At 35.0% G+C, this 16583-nt stretch overlaps 1 protein-coding gene across 3 annotated transcripts in view; it reads right to left on the bottom strand.

Moving 5' to 3' along the window:
- The window catches only part of NAALADL2 (N-acetylated alpha-linked acidic dipeptidase like 2), a 967958-nt gene that overhangs the window by 223196 nt on the left and 728179 nt on the right, over window positions 1-16583 (bottom strand). For 2 of the 3 annotated variants that reach the window (XM_033211735.1, XM_033211736.1), the window contains exon 10: window positions 12600-12746. The exons of the other annotated variant lie outside the window; for it this stretch is intronic. In XM_033211735.1, coding sequence (XP_033067626.1) covers window positions 12600-12746 — 147 coding nt within the window. The remainder of the gene's footprint in view (window positions 1-12599; window positions 12747-16583) is intronic. 3 annotated transcript variants of the gene reach the window in all.

Raw genomic sequence — 16583 nt, 5'->3', positions numbered from 1 at the left:
CAAAATTTCTTATATGTATTACGGTTGAATTAATATATATATATATGTCATTAATTAGAAATTATTTGTAAGCATGCAGTATATGTAAAATTTCTTATGCTCTAATAAGAATCATCATGAATAAAAATAAAGCAACAAAGTACTGGTTTAGGAAACTGAAAATGACCTTGTACACAAAGGTAGAGTTTATTTTTTCCTACTTTTGTCCACTTCTCAGTAGTACATAAACATTGCACTATTTAGAATTTAAATGTTCTTTACTTGTAACAGAATATCAGACAAGAGTAATTTCAAGGCTAAAGCTATTGACAAGAGACTGTAGAAATAAAAATACTGGTAAATACTTTGTTCTCTTCAGCATTATTTCCATTCATTTAAAGTCTCAGGAACAGAAACATCATGAAAGGAGACTGAAGACAACTGTAGCCCTCCTGAGAATAATGTAAAAGCCAAAACTTTCATAGAGAAGCAATAGTGATCTTTATAAGCCAAGTAGCCTTGGCCTCAATCTATTTTTTTTTAATTTTTTAACATTTATGAGACTTCAAAGCTACTGTGTCTTTCTTTGTAGTCTGCACAGAAACATTTGCTTATTTAAAAAATAAAAACAAGATAAGTTTCTGTGTATGCAAGCTATGAAACAGGCATAGAAACCTGCCATTCGAAATGCAATTAAAATGAGATGTAGTTGTCGAGATTCAAGAATAGGGCATGGAAATTCATTTATGGCCATAGTCATCATCCACAGCTATTTGAGCTCCAGATGAGTCATTTCTTACTGGAGTTTATTGTTAGAGCATATGGGTATCAAAACTATTCTTAACATTTTAATCTTAAATTTTTAAAAAATCATCTAAATTAGTTTCCAAATATTTTTAATCTAAAAATATTCTACTCAAAGAAATGTGGCATTGTCATCAAAATTAGAAGACATGAACTTGTTCATCTCCTCATATTCCAAAATCAACTTGGAAATAAAATTAGGAAACAAGGGATAGAACAAAGGCAACATAAAAGCAGTTAGCCTTTACATTACCATTGTCCATTACATTGGACAATTACCAAGGAATGAAGAGACAAGAAAAACTAACATCATGTCTTTATTTTTTTTAATTTAGGAAACTAAATACTCATGATTACAGTAGGTTGATTTTATCATATTTTTCCTATAATGCCTTTAATTCATTCCACTTATATTTTTTGGAAATATAAACTTTTAGATGCATAGAATCTAGTTATAGGCTCTGTTTTGTAAAACAATAAGCAAACTGCTATAAGGAAACATTAACATTAGTTCTTGCCAGTATTTATAAATTATCAGTTTATTTTCAATTCAGCTAAGAAATATTACCCATTTATAGCTGTTACTTAAAGTTGAGAATGGCCAAAGCTAAAACATTTAGGACCTTTGTATGGAAAACTAGAAAAATATACTGCACTATGAATCTAGTGGAAGATAAAAGGTATTTTAGAAATCCAGTCATGTCCTGCATAACATGTTGGTCAATGATGGATGGCATATGCTATGGTAGTCCCAGAAGAGTACAATGGTACTGAAAGGTTCCTGTGGCCTAGTGAGGTCTTGAAGATCCTTATGCTGCGGAGGGCTAGGTTACTGTGTGTGTTTGTGTCTCAGTTTTTAACAAAAAAGTTTTAAAAGTAAATACATAAATAAATAATTTATAAAAAATAGAAAAAAGCTTATAGAATAAGGATAGCAAGAAAAAAATATTTTTGTATAACTGTTTAATGTGTTGTGTTTTAAGCTAAATGTTATTACAAAAGGGTCAAAAAGTTAAAAAAAAGTTTACAAAGTAAAAAAGTTACAGTAAACTAAGGTTATTTATTACTAAAGAAAGATTTTTAAAATAAATTTAGTGCAGCCTATGTGTATAGTGTTTATTAAGTCTTTAACAGTGCACAGAAATGTCCTAGGCCTTCACATTCATTCACCACTCACTCATTCACCCAGAGAAACTTCCAGTCCTGTAAGCTCCATTCATAATAAGTGCCCTATACATGTGTACTGTTTTTTATCTTTTATATTATACTTCACTGCACTTTTTATATGTTTAGATTCACAAATACCATTGTATTATAATGGTCTATAGTATTCAGTACAGTCTACAGTATCATGCTGTGCAGGTTTGCGGCCTAGGATGAATAGGCTATGCCATATAGCCTAGGTGTGTAGGAGGCTATACCACCTAGTTTTGTGTAAGTACACTCCATGATGCTTACACAACAAAATCACCTAATGACATTTCTCAGAACATATTTCCATCATTAGAGACACATGACTGTACATCATTTTATCTAGAAAACCCTGAGAAACAGCATAAAAGTAGAGAAAAGAGTCCAGAAATCTGGTGATAGAATGTTAGGTTGGAATCTTGATTCTATCATTTAACAGATGGGTGACCTTGGCCAGTTTTCATAACTGCTTTGTGCTCAGTTTCCTCATCTTTAATAAAAGTGATAACAGTAGGGCAGGTATAGTAGCTTACACCTGTAATCCCAGCACTTTGGGAGGACAAGATGGGTGGATGAACTGAGGTCAGGAGTTCGAGACTAGCGTGGGCAACATGGTGATACCTCATCTCTACTAAAAATATAAAAATTAGCTGGGCGTGGTGACGCATGCCTGTAATCCTGGCTACTCGGGAGGCTGAGGCAGGAGAATCGCTTGAACCTGGGAGGTGGAGGTTGCAGTGAGCTAAGATTGCACCAATGCACTCTAGCCTGGATGACAGAGCCAGAGTCCGTCACAAAAAAACAAAAAACAAAAAATACATACAAAAAAAGTAGTAACAATAGTACCTTCCTCATTGGTGCTACTTACTACTTTATAACTACAATAATTAAGTGAGTTAACATGTATAAAAGAGAACAATGCCTGGCACAAACATTACGAGTGTATGTTAAATATAATTTTCCTTGCTCTACCTTGCCTTTATCATTTTACTGTAAATTGGAAGTCCTCTTGGCAAACATGATTTGTCCCACTAGTTGACAGGTTAATTAATTAGAAGCTAGTTCATATAATCAGTTTTTTAAAAAGAAATCAAATTAAGTAAAACATTGTATTTGAATTAAAAACCTATGAGTGCATATTTATTGGCCAATATTTTGAAGCGAAGCCAAGGCTTTTTCTCTGAATGTTGGCTTGTTGAATACAATTCTATTATTTTTTTCTTGCACTATACATTATCTGCATTACTGCCTTTTGTTTAAAATAAAACTTTAAAAAATACTCATGAAGTAAACTGATTTCAGAATGCATCCAGATTACTATCAATTTCCTCCAGTCTTTGATAGTTGCCTGGTTGGTTCCCCAAACATCAGATTTTTTATTTGCAGCTCATCCTTTCAGACTGTCATAAATATAGGTTTCTTAGATTTCCTTTCATACTCATGATTCACAAGCTTATGTAACAATTACATTATCTAATCATGAAAAAAATTGCATTTGCAGAGGGCATATACAGACAGTCTCCAACTTATGATGGTTTGACTTCACAATTTTTTTACTTTATGATAGTGTGAAAGTGATAAACATTCAGTAGGAAGCATACTTCAAATTTTGAATTTTGGTCTTTTTTATGGGCTAGTGATATGCATCACAATACTCTCTTGATGCTGGGCTCAATAATGTATCACAAAGACTATTTTATAATAAACTGTTGAACACATCATGTAATTTATTGACCATTGTACCAAAAGAGTTCTGAGTATAGGCTAGGCTAAGGTAACATATTTGATAGGTTAGGTGTGTTAAATGCATTGTAGACATGAAGTTGTCAACATACGGTGAGTTTATTGGGCTGTAACCCCATTGGTAAGTCGAGTAGCATCTGTATACATTTGAGAATGTAGTTGACTCCAGGCAAGCATATCACTGAACCTGAGAGAACACAAGTGTGCAAAACTCCAGAAAGGGTCTTACTATGATGAGCTTCAGAAATCTTTGATCGTTGGCCATTACGTTTTAAAGGAGTGGAAACTATCAATTAGTTCTGAGTGTTGGTTAAATGGAAGTTATTGATAAGAACCACCACTGTACCTACTTTATGTAATTGTTTATATGAATGAGTTTGAATCTAGACTGTGATCACTTTGAGGGAAAGAGGGGCATGTTTTATTCATCTTTGTATTTCTAACACAGTGCCTGGATCACAGCAAGTGCTTAATAACTGCTGGCTAAATAACAAATGTCTGTTAGCAGTTAATAAAGTATGTTGAAGTTGTCCTATATTCTTAACTTGACTGCTGTCAATTTTATAACATGGTTTATCATTAAACCCACCTGCAAGTAGTATTGTTGAAATTATTTTTAAAAATACTTTATTAGAAAACTGTCTCCATCATAACAAGGATGATCACAAGATAATCACTGAAAACAGCATTAGAATTAAAATATAGTATGTATGTTATATATTTTGATCCAATGATGACAGTCATTTAGAACAAATCTTCTTATTTGGAATTCTAAGCAAGGACAACTGCTAAGGGAAAGCTGTCCTCCTTGTAGCCATTTCAAAATATTAGGCAATCTGAAGTATGATCTTTTAAATTATCCATTTGAGTTTTAAGTGTATCTCCATGGTTTTTTTTTTTTTAGTATTTGTCTCATATTTCAACTTCTTGTGTTTATTCCTCAGTCTCTTAGAAGCATACAGTAATTTTAACAGCACTTCCTTTGTGACAGGCGTTTCATATACTGTACAATCAAGGTTTTCAATTGTGCTCTATAACTGTTGATTTGTGATTGGGGTTTAACCTTCTCTTCTAAAGAAATGCCTTTAAGAAGCAGAATTCTTTGCAGAGCCAGAGTTTATGGGAGTGTTTTATTCTCTACTTCATGTTGTTTGTAAGGTGAATGGGATAGCAATACTCAAAGATGCCCAGAAAACACACACAGTTTTATATAGAATCACAGCTCAAATCTTTGAATAAGATGTAGTTGAATGCCTTGTCAGACATCACAACAAATAAACTAGACTGGTCTAACCAAGTCCATTTCCTTAAATAAGGATTCCTCTAAGTGTGGGCCAGAGACCTTCAAAGATCAGGAGATCAAAACTATTTTTATAATGCTAGTAACATTATATGCCTTTTTTACTCTCATTTTCACTCTGCATTCACAAGTGTGTGGAGTACAAAAAGTTCATTAAGATGGATTCAGATTCCACATTGATATTAACCTTTAGGAAACTAACACTCATTAAGTTTCAGTGTAGCTCCAAAGAAAAATACTTGTTATTATATGAATAAAATATTGGACCAGATTTTTCTTCATACTTTTACAATAAAGCAACATGTTATACAATATAATGCAGGAACAGGTATGAAAATCCAGTTGTCTTGTATTCAGGCTTTGTTTATTTATTTATTCATTTTGTGACAGAGTCTCCCTCTTGCCCAGGCTGGAGTGCAATGGCACCATCTCGGCTCACTACAACCTCTACCCACAGGGTTCAAGTTATTCTCCTGCCTCAGCCTCCTGAGTAGCTGGGATTACAGGCACCTGCCACCACGCCTGGCTAATTTTTGTATTTTTTAGTAGAGATGGGGTTTCAGCACGTTCATCGGGCTGGTCTCAATCTCCTGACCTCAGGTGATCTGCCTGCCTCAGCCTCCCAAACTGCAGGGATTATAGGCATGAGTCACTCCGCCCGGCCTATTCAGCCTTTCTTAAAGAGATTTTCGAAACTGTAAAATAACATCACTCTTCTCATTTATATTTTTCTCTTGGTTAATATTTTTAAATACAATAAGTTATTTTCATTAATTTGCATTAGATTTATTTATATTGATAATAATTATAATAAGGTAATACTAATTTAGTTATTGATATTATGAAATAATTTTAAAATAAATATTATGCATTTTTCTCACTTTTAGTTTCTACTATGTAGGTATTAACACATAATCAAAACTGTTTTGAGGAATCTTTGGTACTTTTGAGGGTAAATGGATTTTTAGACCAAAATGTTGAGAACCCCAGCACTAAATGAAGCAAGTCTGATCTGAAAATAATAACAGCATATGTCTAAATACCATATTTTAAGACATTTAAAAAAATAAGTTACAAAGAAAGACAATGATCTAGAGACACCAATGAACCCCTTTTCATCTTTTTTTCAATTGGCACACGTTGAAGTAGAAAAGGTAAAATCTCATTCTTAAGTGACTTTGTATAAATTTTGTAGTTACCCACATTAAAGGGATTTCATCAGATACTGCAAAACATCACTTGAACCTATAAACAGCTAAATGTAACCATTTTGTTTCCTTAAATCAAGAACTTTTAATGGACTTTGGAGCTATTTCTGTTAACCTAACATTGATCATGACTCAGTTCCAAATAGAAAAAGTAATGAAAGACTGACCTCTTATTTAAGTAACAAATTATTCTACTTAGAATAAAACATGAAAAATCAGCACGTAAACTATGAGTTACACTATTCCGACATGTGTATATGTGTATTGTCAAACTGTATTTGCATTATGTTTGCACAAATGAACTACTTTTATTACTTTTATCTAATAGAATTACCTCAGTTAAAGTTCACACTTATGCGCGCGCGCGCGCACACACACACACACACACACACACAGGCTTTTATCTCATAGAATTACCTCAGTGTTAAAGTTCACACACATGCGCACGCGTGCACACAAACACACACACACACACACATAATTATATGTTGCTGTATATTGCTTTAAAAATTAGAATTGGTATCAGAGTTATCTAGTTTTAAAAAAAATTAGTAAGAGTTTCAAAATACCTATGCTACTTGAATTTCTGTCCTTGGGTTATTAAATGATATTGAAACAATTATGCCAGGACTCCTGCTATACAAAAGCTATAATACTCTTTTATCTCATTATTATTTAAATGTTAAATGCTCTACTATAGAGGTAAATTGGGTTTAAAATAGAATGTTTCAAACAGAAGAGAAAAAAATATAAGGTTAAACAGAGCGAGGAATCAGAGCTTCAATTTGTGATATGAAGCTTGCTAGGGCATGGATTGCTTTTTTGATATACTAAGAAAGACCCTCTGGCATGCCCTGTAGAGAATAAATATACTGATTTGAAACAAAAATGTAAAACAGCTGCTAAGTGACAGAGGAAATGTGCATTGGATCGCCAGACTGTCATAAATATTGCATTCTTAATCAGAAAGCATCTGTCTTTTCCTTTTTGACAATCTCTGCATTGTATTTAATCTGTACAGAATGCTTCTCCCAACAGGTGCAATGGTGTTTATAAATCTAAAACCTTATTTAAATGAAGCTTACAACTGGAGATGTTTCAATTAACAGGGCACTATTTTATGAGAAGGAATCATTCTAATATTTGGCAAATCCATAGATTGCGATGCATTTGTAAAAGTTAATTATTGGAAAATTAGAGGATAGATACCAAGAAAAGCTAAAGATCAAAGGGACTTTAAGCAATTTTATGCAATACATTTGCATTCAGAGAAATTACAGGTAAAAGCCATTGGTGTCAAATGTGGAATAGCTTGAAATATTGGGGATAGATATTTAAAAAGTATCATGTTTTATAGACATGTCCATAAAAATTGGCCTCTATTGCACTAGTTTATTTTCCTACGGTTCAATTTTCCACCTATTATCATGATTCAGTTGTTGAAATTGAATATAATAGATCCATGATCAACCTTGCTGGACAAAATATATATAGATAGATAGTAATTTGAAGGTTTGCATTATAATCACCCAAATAAGTGTCAAATAGATAATTTCTTCAAAACCGTGGATATAATAATAAAAATAGCTCTTTTAGAAAATACCACTTTGAAAGTGGAAGCAGCTATAAAATTATTCACTTTAACTCTTTTACTAAAATGAGTATGGAGATAATGAGCTCAGTCCCTACAGGGACCACACAGATACTATAAGTGACACAAGTCTGGTGAGACATGTGACCCTTACTTGAGTATTCATCTCCTAATCTTTGATAGAAACAAGTGTTGAAGAAAATATTTTTCTTAACTGCACTGTCGGACAAATAACATGGCAGGCTAGTGAGCAGTGCCCATTTAGTTGACTGTTTCCGTGGAGAAAAAGTATACAATACTTCAAGGAATTAAATTTTTCAATAATGTACAGGTCAAACAAAATATATTGATAGACTATCTCTTGCCCTTGGGCTTCCAATTTGCAATCTTTAGTACAATAGTTGAGAACATAGGCTTACTGTTAAACATATCTTCGATGAACATCTGTTTTGGCCATTTATTATCTTTATGACCTTGGATAAGCTACTAGCCTTTAAATTCCATTTCATTCTCAGCCAGAACACAGTTAATAATAAAAGCTAATTTATAGTGATGTTTTAAATAATAAATGATATAAGGGGTATAAAATACTTAGCATGGCAAGTACTCAATAAGTGGTAAATAAGCAATAAGTGGTAGATATTATGGGTTTGTTTTGTTGTTGTTTTTGTTGTTTTTGTTTTGAGATAGTGTCTCACTCTGTCACCCAGGCTGGAGTGCAGTGGTGTGATCTTGGCTCACTGCAACCTCTGCCTCCAGGACTCCAGCGATCCTCCCATCACAGCCCTCCTAACCCCCCAGTAGCTGGGACTATAGGCACCTGCAAACACAGCCAGCTAATTTTTGTATTATTTTGTAGAAACAAGGTTTCACCGTGTTGCCCAGGTATCAAACTTCTGGGCTCAAGCAATCTGCCTGTCTCGGCTTCCTAAAGTGCTGGGACTACAGGCATGAACCATTGTACCTATCCTTATTTTGTTTTTAATAAGATACAGATTTTTTTTTAAAAAGCAGAGGCCCAGAAACCAATGTAACTGGACCATTAACATGAAGGGATTTAAAATTTCAGGCCTCCTAATTCCAAATCCACCAATCTATTTTCCATATATATTTGTAACTGCAACTTCATATAAAAGCTCTAATTTCCTTACCTGCTTTACTAATTGGCATAGGACAAATATTTTTACATCATGGGTAAAACCTTTTTAATATTTAAAATTTCTCTTAATAGCTGTATACCAATATCTATTATAGGTTAACACAGAAAGCAAAGGTTACTCTGTTCCTCAGAGAGTTCATACAAAATTATTTCATCTCAAGCATTCACATTTTGTAAGGGACAAATCCATTTTAAAAATTCTTCCACTAAAGCAGTATCAACAAGGTCATTTGTTATAAAGCATAGGGATAAATCAAGGCATAGCTTAACATAAAGCATCCGGCTTACACCCAGAAGATCTCAATACCATTTGATTGCCTTGAGCTAACACTAGCCCTAAATCTAATCAACACTAATATCAAATTAACATATACTAAATCATTTACCAATACAAAAGTATAGGCGATAGAAATTTCACCCTGGCGCTATAGACACAGTACCGTAAGGGAAAGATGAAAGAAATTAACCAAGCATAAAATAGCAAGGACTCACCCCTATACCTTCTGCATAATAAATTAACTAGAAACAATTTCGCAAACAGAACTAAAGCCAAATTCCCCGAAACCAGACGAGCTACCCAAAAACAGCTAAAAGAGCGCACCCCTCTATGTAGCAAAATAGTGGGAAGATTTATGGGTAGAGGTGACAAGCCTACCGAGTCTGGTGACAGCTGGTTATCCAAGATAGAATCTTAGTTCAACCTTAAGTTTACCTGAAGAATCACTTAATCCCCCTGTAAACTTAATTGTTAGTCTAAAGAGGGACAGCTCTTTAGACATTAGGAAAAAACCTTGTGTAGAGAGTAAAAAATCCAATACCCATAGTTGGCCCAAAAGCAGCCATCAATTAAGAAGGCGTTCAAGCTCAGCATCAATCATCTAAAAAATTCCAAGCATACTGCTGAACTCCTTACATCACCCTGGATTAATCTATCATTTCATAGAAGCAACAATGCTAGTATAAGTAACATGAATTTTTTTCCACCGCATAAGCCTAAATCAGACCGAAAAACTTCACCGATACTTAACAGCCCAATATTAATAAATACAAACAAGCCAGTATTATTTATACTGTTAATCCAACACAGGCATGCTTTAAGGAAAGGTTAAGAAAAGTAAAAGGAACTCGGCAAACTCAACCCTGCCTGTTTACCAAAAACATCACCTCCAGCATTACTAGTATTAGAGGCACTGCCTGCCCAGTGACACATGTTTAACGACCACGGTACCCTGACTGTGCAAAGGTAGCATAATCACTTGTTCCTTAAATTGGGACTCACATGAATGGCACCACGAGGGTTCAACTGTCTCTTACTTTCAACCAGTGAAATTGACCTGCCCGTGAAGAGGCGGACGTGAAATAATAAGACGAGAAGACCCTATGGAGCTTTAATTTATTAATGCAATCAAAATCACATAAATCTACGGACCCTTAAACCACTACACCTGCATTAAAAATTTTGGTTGGGGTGACCTCGGAGCATAACTAAACCTCCGAACAAGCTATGCTAAGACTGCACAAGCCAAAGCGAGCTAACGTCTATAATTGATCCAATAACTTGACCAATGGAACAAGTTACCCTAGGGATAACAGCGCAATCCTATTCTAGAGTCCATATCGACAATAGGGTTTACGACCTCGATGTTGGATCAGGACATCCTAATGGTGCAGCAGCTATCAAGGGTTCATTTGTTCAAAGATTAAAGTCCTACATGATCTGAGTTCAGACTGCAACAATCCAGGTCGTTTTCTATCTACTCTATATTTCTCCCTGTACGAAAGGATAAGAGAAATAGGGCCCACTTCATAAAGTGCCCTCATTCCATAGATGACCTAATCTCAATCTAACAAAACACCATACACCCAACCCCAAAACAGGGTTTGTTAAGATGGCAGAGCCCGGCAATCGCATAAAATTTAAAACTTTACAATCAGAGGTTCAACTCCTCTTCTTAACATCATGTCAACAACAAACCTTCTACTCCTCATTATATCTGCATTAGCGGCTATAGCATTTCTCACACTCATTGAGTGAAAATTATTAGGCTATATACAATTACGCAAAAGACTCAATATCGTTGGTCCTTACGGATTACTACAACCCTTGGCCGACGCAATAAAACTCTTCACCAAAGAACCTTTAAAACCTTCAATGTCTACTACTATTCTCTACATCACCACACCAGCCTTGGCCTTTTCCATTGCTCTTCTCCTATGAACCCCTCTTCCTATACCCAACCCCCTAATCAACTTTAACCTGGGACTTTTGTTTATTCTAGCTACATCTAGTCTAGCTGTCTACTCCATTTTATGATCAGGATGAGCATCAAATTCAAACTACGCACTAATCGGAGCACTGCGAGCTGTTGCCCAAACAATTTCATATGAAGTTACTCTTGCTATTATTCTATTATCAGTCTTACTAATAAGTGGCTCATTCATATGTTGTACTTAAAATCAGACAATAATAACTGCAATAATGGGGTCTTATTATCTGCTCAAGCTTAGCTAAACCCTCTACATGCATAGTCTCATTTAATCCTCACCACAGCTCTATAGAGTCCATAAATATACCAAAGTACTTCATTTGTAAAATCATTTTGAAAGGTGTTAAATAATTTGTCTAGTAAGTGTCAGAGTCAGGGCTTCTGTCTCATTCCCAAGGCTATACTATTCTCCCTAAATTCTTGTCTTAAAACTAAACCAAGATGAATTAGACACATAATAAATAAGAATTAAAATATTTTCTGTGTGGTTGCAGAGAAACATAAAGCCAAATATTACTCAAAGCTGTTAATAATTAAGATATTGCATATCTGAAGTTGAGCTAATACAAACATAATTTAAGCACCCCTTCTGAGGAATATTTATATTTGAAGAGCAAGGCAGGTTTTACTGTACTTTTCAGCCATTATTTTGTTAATGCAATAATTACCTCAAGCAAGCCACTATAGAGGTTTTCAAATAGCTCCGAATAATGCATAAATGATTTGTAAATGAAGGTGAAATGTCCCAACAGGGTTAGATCCACAGAGAAACAGTTTCCTGAGACATAATTCTGAGAAAGATTAGAAGGACTGAAGTCCAAAAGATGGATGAACAGAGACTTAATTAAGGTGAATCATGCTTTTGTGATATTCTTTGGAAAAAAATCCTTCCATCCTCACAAAAAAAGTGCTATCTTTTCTAAGCAGGCAAACTATTGACAAACTTTGGGTAGCTAATCCACAAGACTCATATTAACATACAGAACATGAAATGCATTTTCCTTTGGGCAAGGAGAGGAGAATCTATTGCACATGTCATCTGTTTCTGTGAATACTGAAGATTACAATTATGTTTTGATGTTAATCCAACTACTGCAAATTTCTTGTTGCAGAGCACTGTGTGAAAATGTGAGTGACAGTATAAATCTTTTTAAATTGAATTCAACACTTTTCAAAAGAGCTGATGTTTTCAAATACTATTGCAAAGCCTCTGAAAAGTAAGAGTAACTCTCTAAATGAAGCCTCTCTTTTCTATAGTGAACTATTTGATATGAAAATTGAATAGCCAGGATAAAACCAAATTTTGCAGGTCTGCTATATTGTGTGTGTGTGTTTTGCATTTTTTAGAAACAATCACCTCTAATGCTTTGATGTCCTCATAAGCAAACTGCACGATGGGAACGCCAAGATGGTTGATGAAATAATCAGCATCACCTTGTATCTGTATAGAACTGATATTGGGTTCTGGGCACTGAGCTCTTCTGGTACAGTTGAAATTATTTTTCTGAAAAACATAATTTAAATTGTTAACACACACTATGCTTCCCAGATCATCCCTAAATAAGTACTACTCAAAACACGGTCCACAGATCAGAAGCATCAATGTCGCCTTGGAGATTGTTAAAAATGCAAATGCTTAGGCTCCACACTGTCCTACCTAATGGGTGGTAGAGCCCAGGAATCTGCATTGTAACTCTCCTCTTTGATTCTGACGCTCACTGAAGCATAACTACCACTGGCCAGAATTCAAGCTTTGCTTGCTGTTGTTGCTTCAAAAGCATTTTTTATCATAGGTTTAATTTGAACTCTGATAACTCCGACAATATTTAAAAGAATGTTGAGTCTCTTTTACATGTGTCTGTTGGCTGTATGAATGTCTTCTTTTGAGAAATGTCGGTTCATATCCTTTGCCCACTTTTTGATGGGGTTGTTTGTTTTTTTCTTGTAAATTTGTTTGAGTTCTTTTTGGCCATCAAAGAAATGCAAATCAAAACCACAATGAGATACCATCTCACACCAGTTAGAAAGGCAATCATTAAAAAGTCAGGCAACAACAGGTGTTGGAGAGGATGTGGAGAAATAGGAACACTTTTACACTGTTGGTGGGATTGTAAACTAGTTCAACCATTATGGAAAACAGTATGGTGATTCCTCAAGGATCTAGAACTAGATGTACCATATGACCCAGCCATCCCACTACTGGGTATATATCCAAAGGATTATAAATCATGCTGCTATAAAGACATGCACACGTATGTTTATTGCGGCACTATTCACAATAGCAAAGACTTGGAATCAACCCAAATGTCCATCTGTGACAGACTGGATTAAGAAAATGTGGCACATATACACCATGGAATATTATGCAGCCATAAAAAAGGATGAGTTTGCATCCTTTGTAGGGACATGGATGCAGCTGGAAACCATCATTCTTAGCAAACTATCACAAGAACAGAAAACCAAACACCGCATGTTCTCACTCATAGGTGGGAACTGAACAATGAGATCACTTGGACTCGGGAAGGGGAACATCACACACCGGGGCCTATCATGGGGACGGGGGAGGGGGGAGGGATTGCATTGGGAGTTATACCTGATATAAATGATGAATTGATGGGTGCTGACGAGTTGATGAGTGCAGCACACCAACATGGCACAAGTATACATATGTAACAAACCTACACGTTATGCACATGTACCCTAGAACTTAAAGTATAAAAAAAAAAAGAATATCAACGTATAAAGTATTATTACTATTGCTTTTATGGATGCTCATATTCAGGAGAAACCAAGAAAAACTGGTGGAAGAAAACTAAATAGAGAACATAGCAAAATGTTGAATCGATTGCAAAGACTGTTTTTAGTATGTCTAAGATATTTATTCTTTGGTGAATAAGTGTTTCACGTAAGTTTTCTGATAATAAAGGTATATAATATTAAAAAAAAAGAATGTTGAGTCTCTAAGAAGGTGTAGTATTTTGTTTTTTTAAATAAGTTTTCCCATAAACTTAAAGAATGCATTGTAGGGTATAATTCTGTTCTTCTTAAAATGTTTATTAAAAACTAGAGAAGAGGCCAGTCATGGTGGCTCACTTCTGTAATCCCAGCACTTTGGGAGGCTGAGGCAGGCGGGTCACCTGAGGTCAAGAGTTTGAGACCAGCCTGGCCAACATGGTGAAATCTCATCTCTGCTAAAAATACAAAATTTAGCTGGGTGTGGTGGCAGGTGCTTGTAATTCCAGCTATTCGGGAGGATGAGGCAGGAGACTTGTTTGAACCCAGGAGGCAGAGGTTGCCGTGAGCTGAGAGTGCACCATTGCACTCCACGCTGGGCAACAAGAGCAAGGCTCTACCTCAATAAATAACAAATAAATAAATAAAAATAAAAATAAAAAACTAGAGAAGAAATTTTCTCCATTTCTTCCTGAAAGCATATTACTAGATGTTTTAAGAGTATAGGCCAACAACTACAGTGGATCATAGTGAACCACATAGCTAAGTGCAAGATCTGGGTAATATAAGATGATATAGGCTATTATTTCTTAAACTAAGAGTTGGCTGGCATGCAAAACAAACGACAGTAGCTTTACAAAAATAAAACAAACATCTAAAAAAAACTAAAGGTCTTTTAATTAATATTTATTAAAATGTCTTTTTTAATACATTTCTCAAAAATCTGAGATGAAGTGGCCTTAACTATAAAACGTGGAAGACTACCAATCTCCAGGGCAGTTGTGAGAAAATGAGGCAATAAATGTAAGAACAGCACATGTGGTAACAGGCACATAAAGTATGTACTCAATCCATGTTTGTCTTTGAGTCAAGACATCCATTTTTCAACCTCTCATGCTTCTTTGGCATGACATAATTTCAAATATACTTTAAAATATAATCTATATAAAATAAAACTGTAAAATAAGACTCAAGCTCTACAGGGGAGATAGATGTCCCTGTGGTTAACAGGGACGATTAAATTTAAAAACAGAAGCAGGTGGCCTTGCTAGAGTGAGAAAGAGTAGCCACGTGCATACTTGGAAAAAGCAGCTCCACAAACATTTGCTTTACACCCTGAGTCAGAACAGTTCCTGTAACCAGACACAAGAGAAATGAGCTAGAAACCGCCCCTCACCAGCCCTTTGAAAGAGAAGTTTGACACAGAGTTCTCATTTGGGGCATAGAAAACACCCAATCAAAAGTTTGACAGAGAGTTCTGGAGGCATAGAAAACACCCAATCAGTACTCTACTATTTTGACCAATCAGAACTAAACAAGTTTGAATCCTTCATTTACATAAACAGGCCTGATTGAGAACAGAGGGGGTAGTTTTCCCTATTTAAGCTAGAACCTCCCTTTGTTCTTCAGAAAATACACTTTCACTTATACTAAAATCTATGCCTCCCTAGTCTACAGATTGTTGTTTTAATAGTAAATAAAGCTCCCCACTTTTCCTTTGCAGATCATCTCGTCTTTTGCTAACATTTATCAAGAGACTGGAAAATATGTGGTGTAATATTAAGAAAATTAGTTATTCCAACTTTTTTCAACTACAGTGCTAGATGTTATAAACATATAATAATGTTTCAATAACTATCTAGTTTCTTTGAATATCTAATGGAAAGATCTTTGCAACAAAATTAAACATCAATTAAAATGGAAAGCCAGTATGAACCTTTACAAAGCAAGTCAGGGTTTCAGTTTACAGACAAGGCAGTGTTTCTGTTTAATGTGTTTACAACTATCTTGACTGATTAACCACTTTGGAAATAGAAAACTAATGTTTTTACCATACAGTCTAATCAGTAGCAACTTAATCCTTTTTATGGTGACCTCCACCCCTCACCACCAACTGGCTTCTTTTCAAAGCTGAATTTTTTGAAAAGGGGGTAATCCTTTTTCATTTTCTGACACATTCCTCTGGCTTAAGACTCCTGGGGTTTTATTTTAAGCTGGGACAGTATAAGGAGGGTCTTGAATAGTCCCAAAGAAGAGCTAGTCTTAAGCACTAGATCATGAAACACAAACTACTTTATATCATGTTATAAATCCCAAGTACCTCTGGAGGTATTTGTTTAGCTAGGTTTTTGTTGTCGTCGTTGTTGTTTGTTTTTAAGTTGAATTTGAATGCCTAGGGGAGGCAAGACATTTATTAACATCCATCACTAGTGCCTCACATTCAGTCTGCTCTACTCATTCAGGTTTACTGAATAGGGCCAGAGGCATTTGAATTTGCAAAACCGAGATTGTTGCATCATTTTATGTCATTAAATGAGGATATGATAAGATCTGGTTTTTACTTTCTCCAGATGCCTGACTAATGAAAGTAAAAATCATTTTTAAATGA

Source organism: Trachypithecus francoisi, unplaced genomic scaffold (assembly GCF_009764315.1).
Source record: "Trachypithecus francoisi isolate TF-2019V2 unplaced genomic scaffold, Tfra_2.0 Lachesis_group0, whole genome shotgun sequence".
Classification (NCBI taxonomy): domain Eukaryota; kingdom Metazoa; phylum Chordata; class Mammalia; order Primates; family Cercopithecidae; genus Trachypithecus; species Trachypithecus francoisi.
The sequence above is the reverse complement of the archived record's forward strand: the minus strand, read 5'-3'. Positions and strand labels throughout refer to the sequence as shown.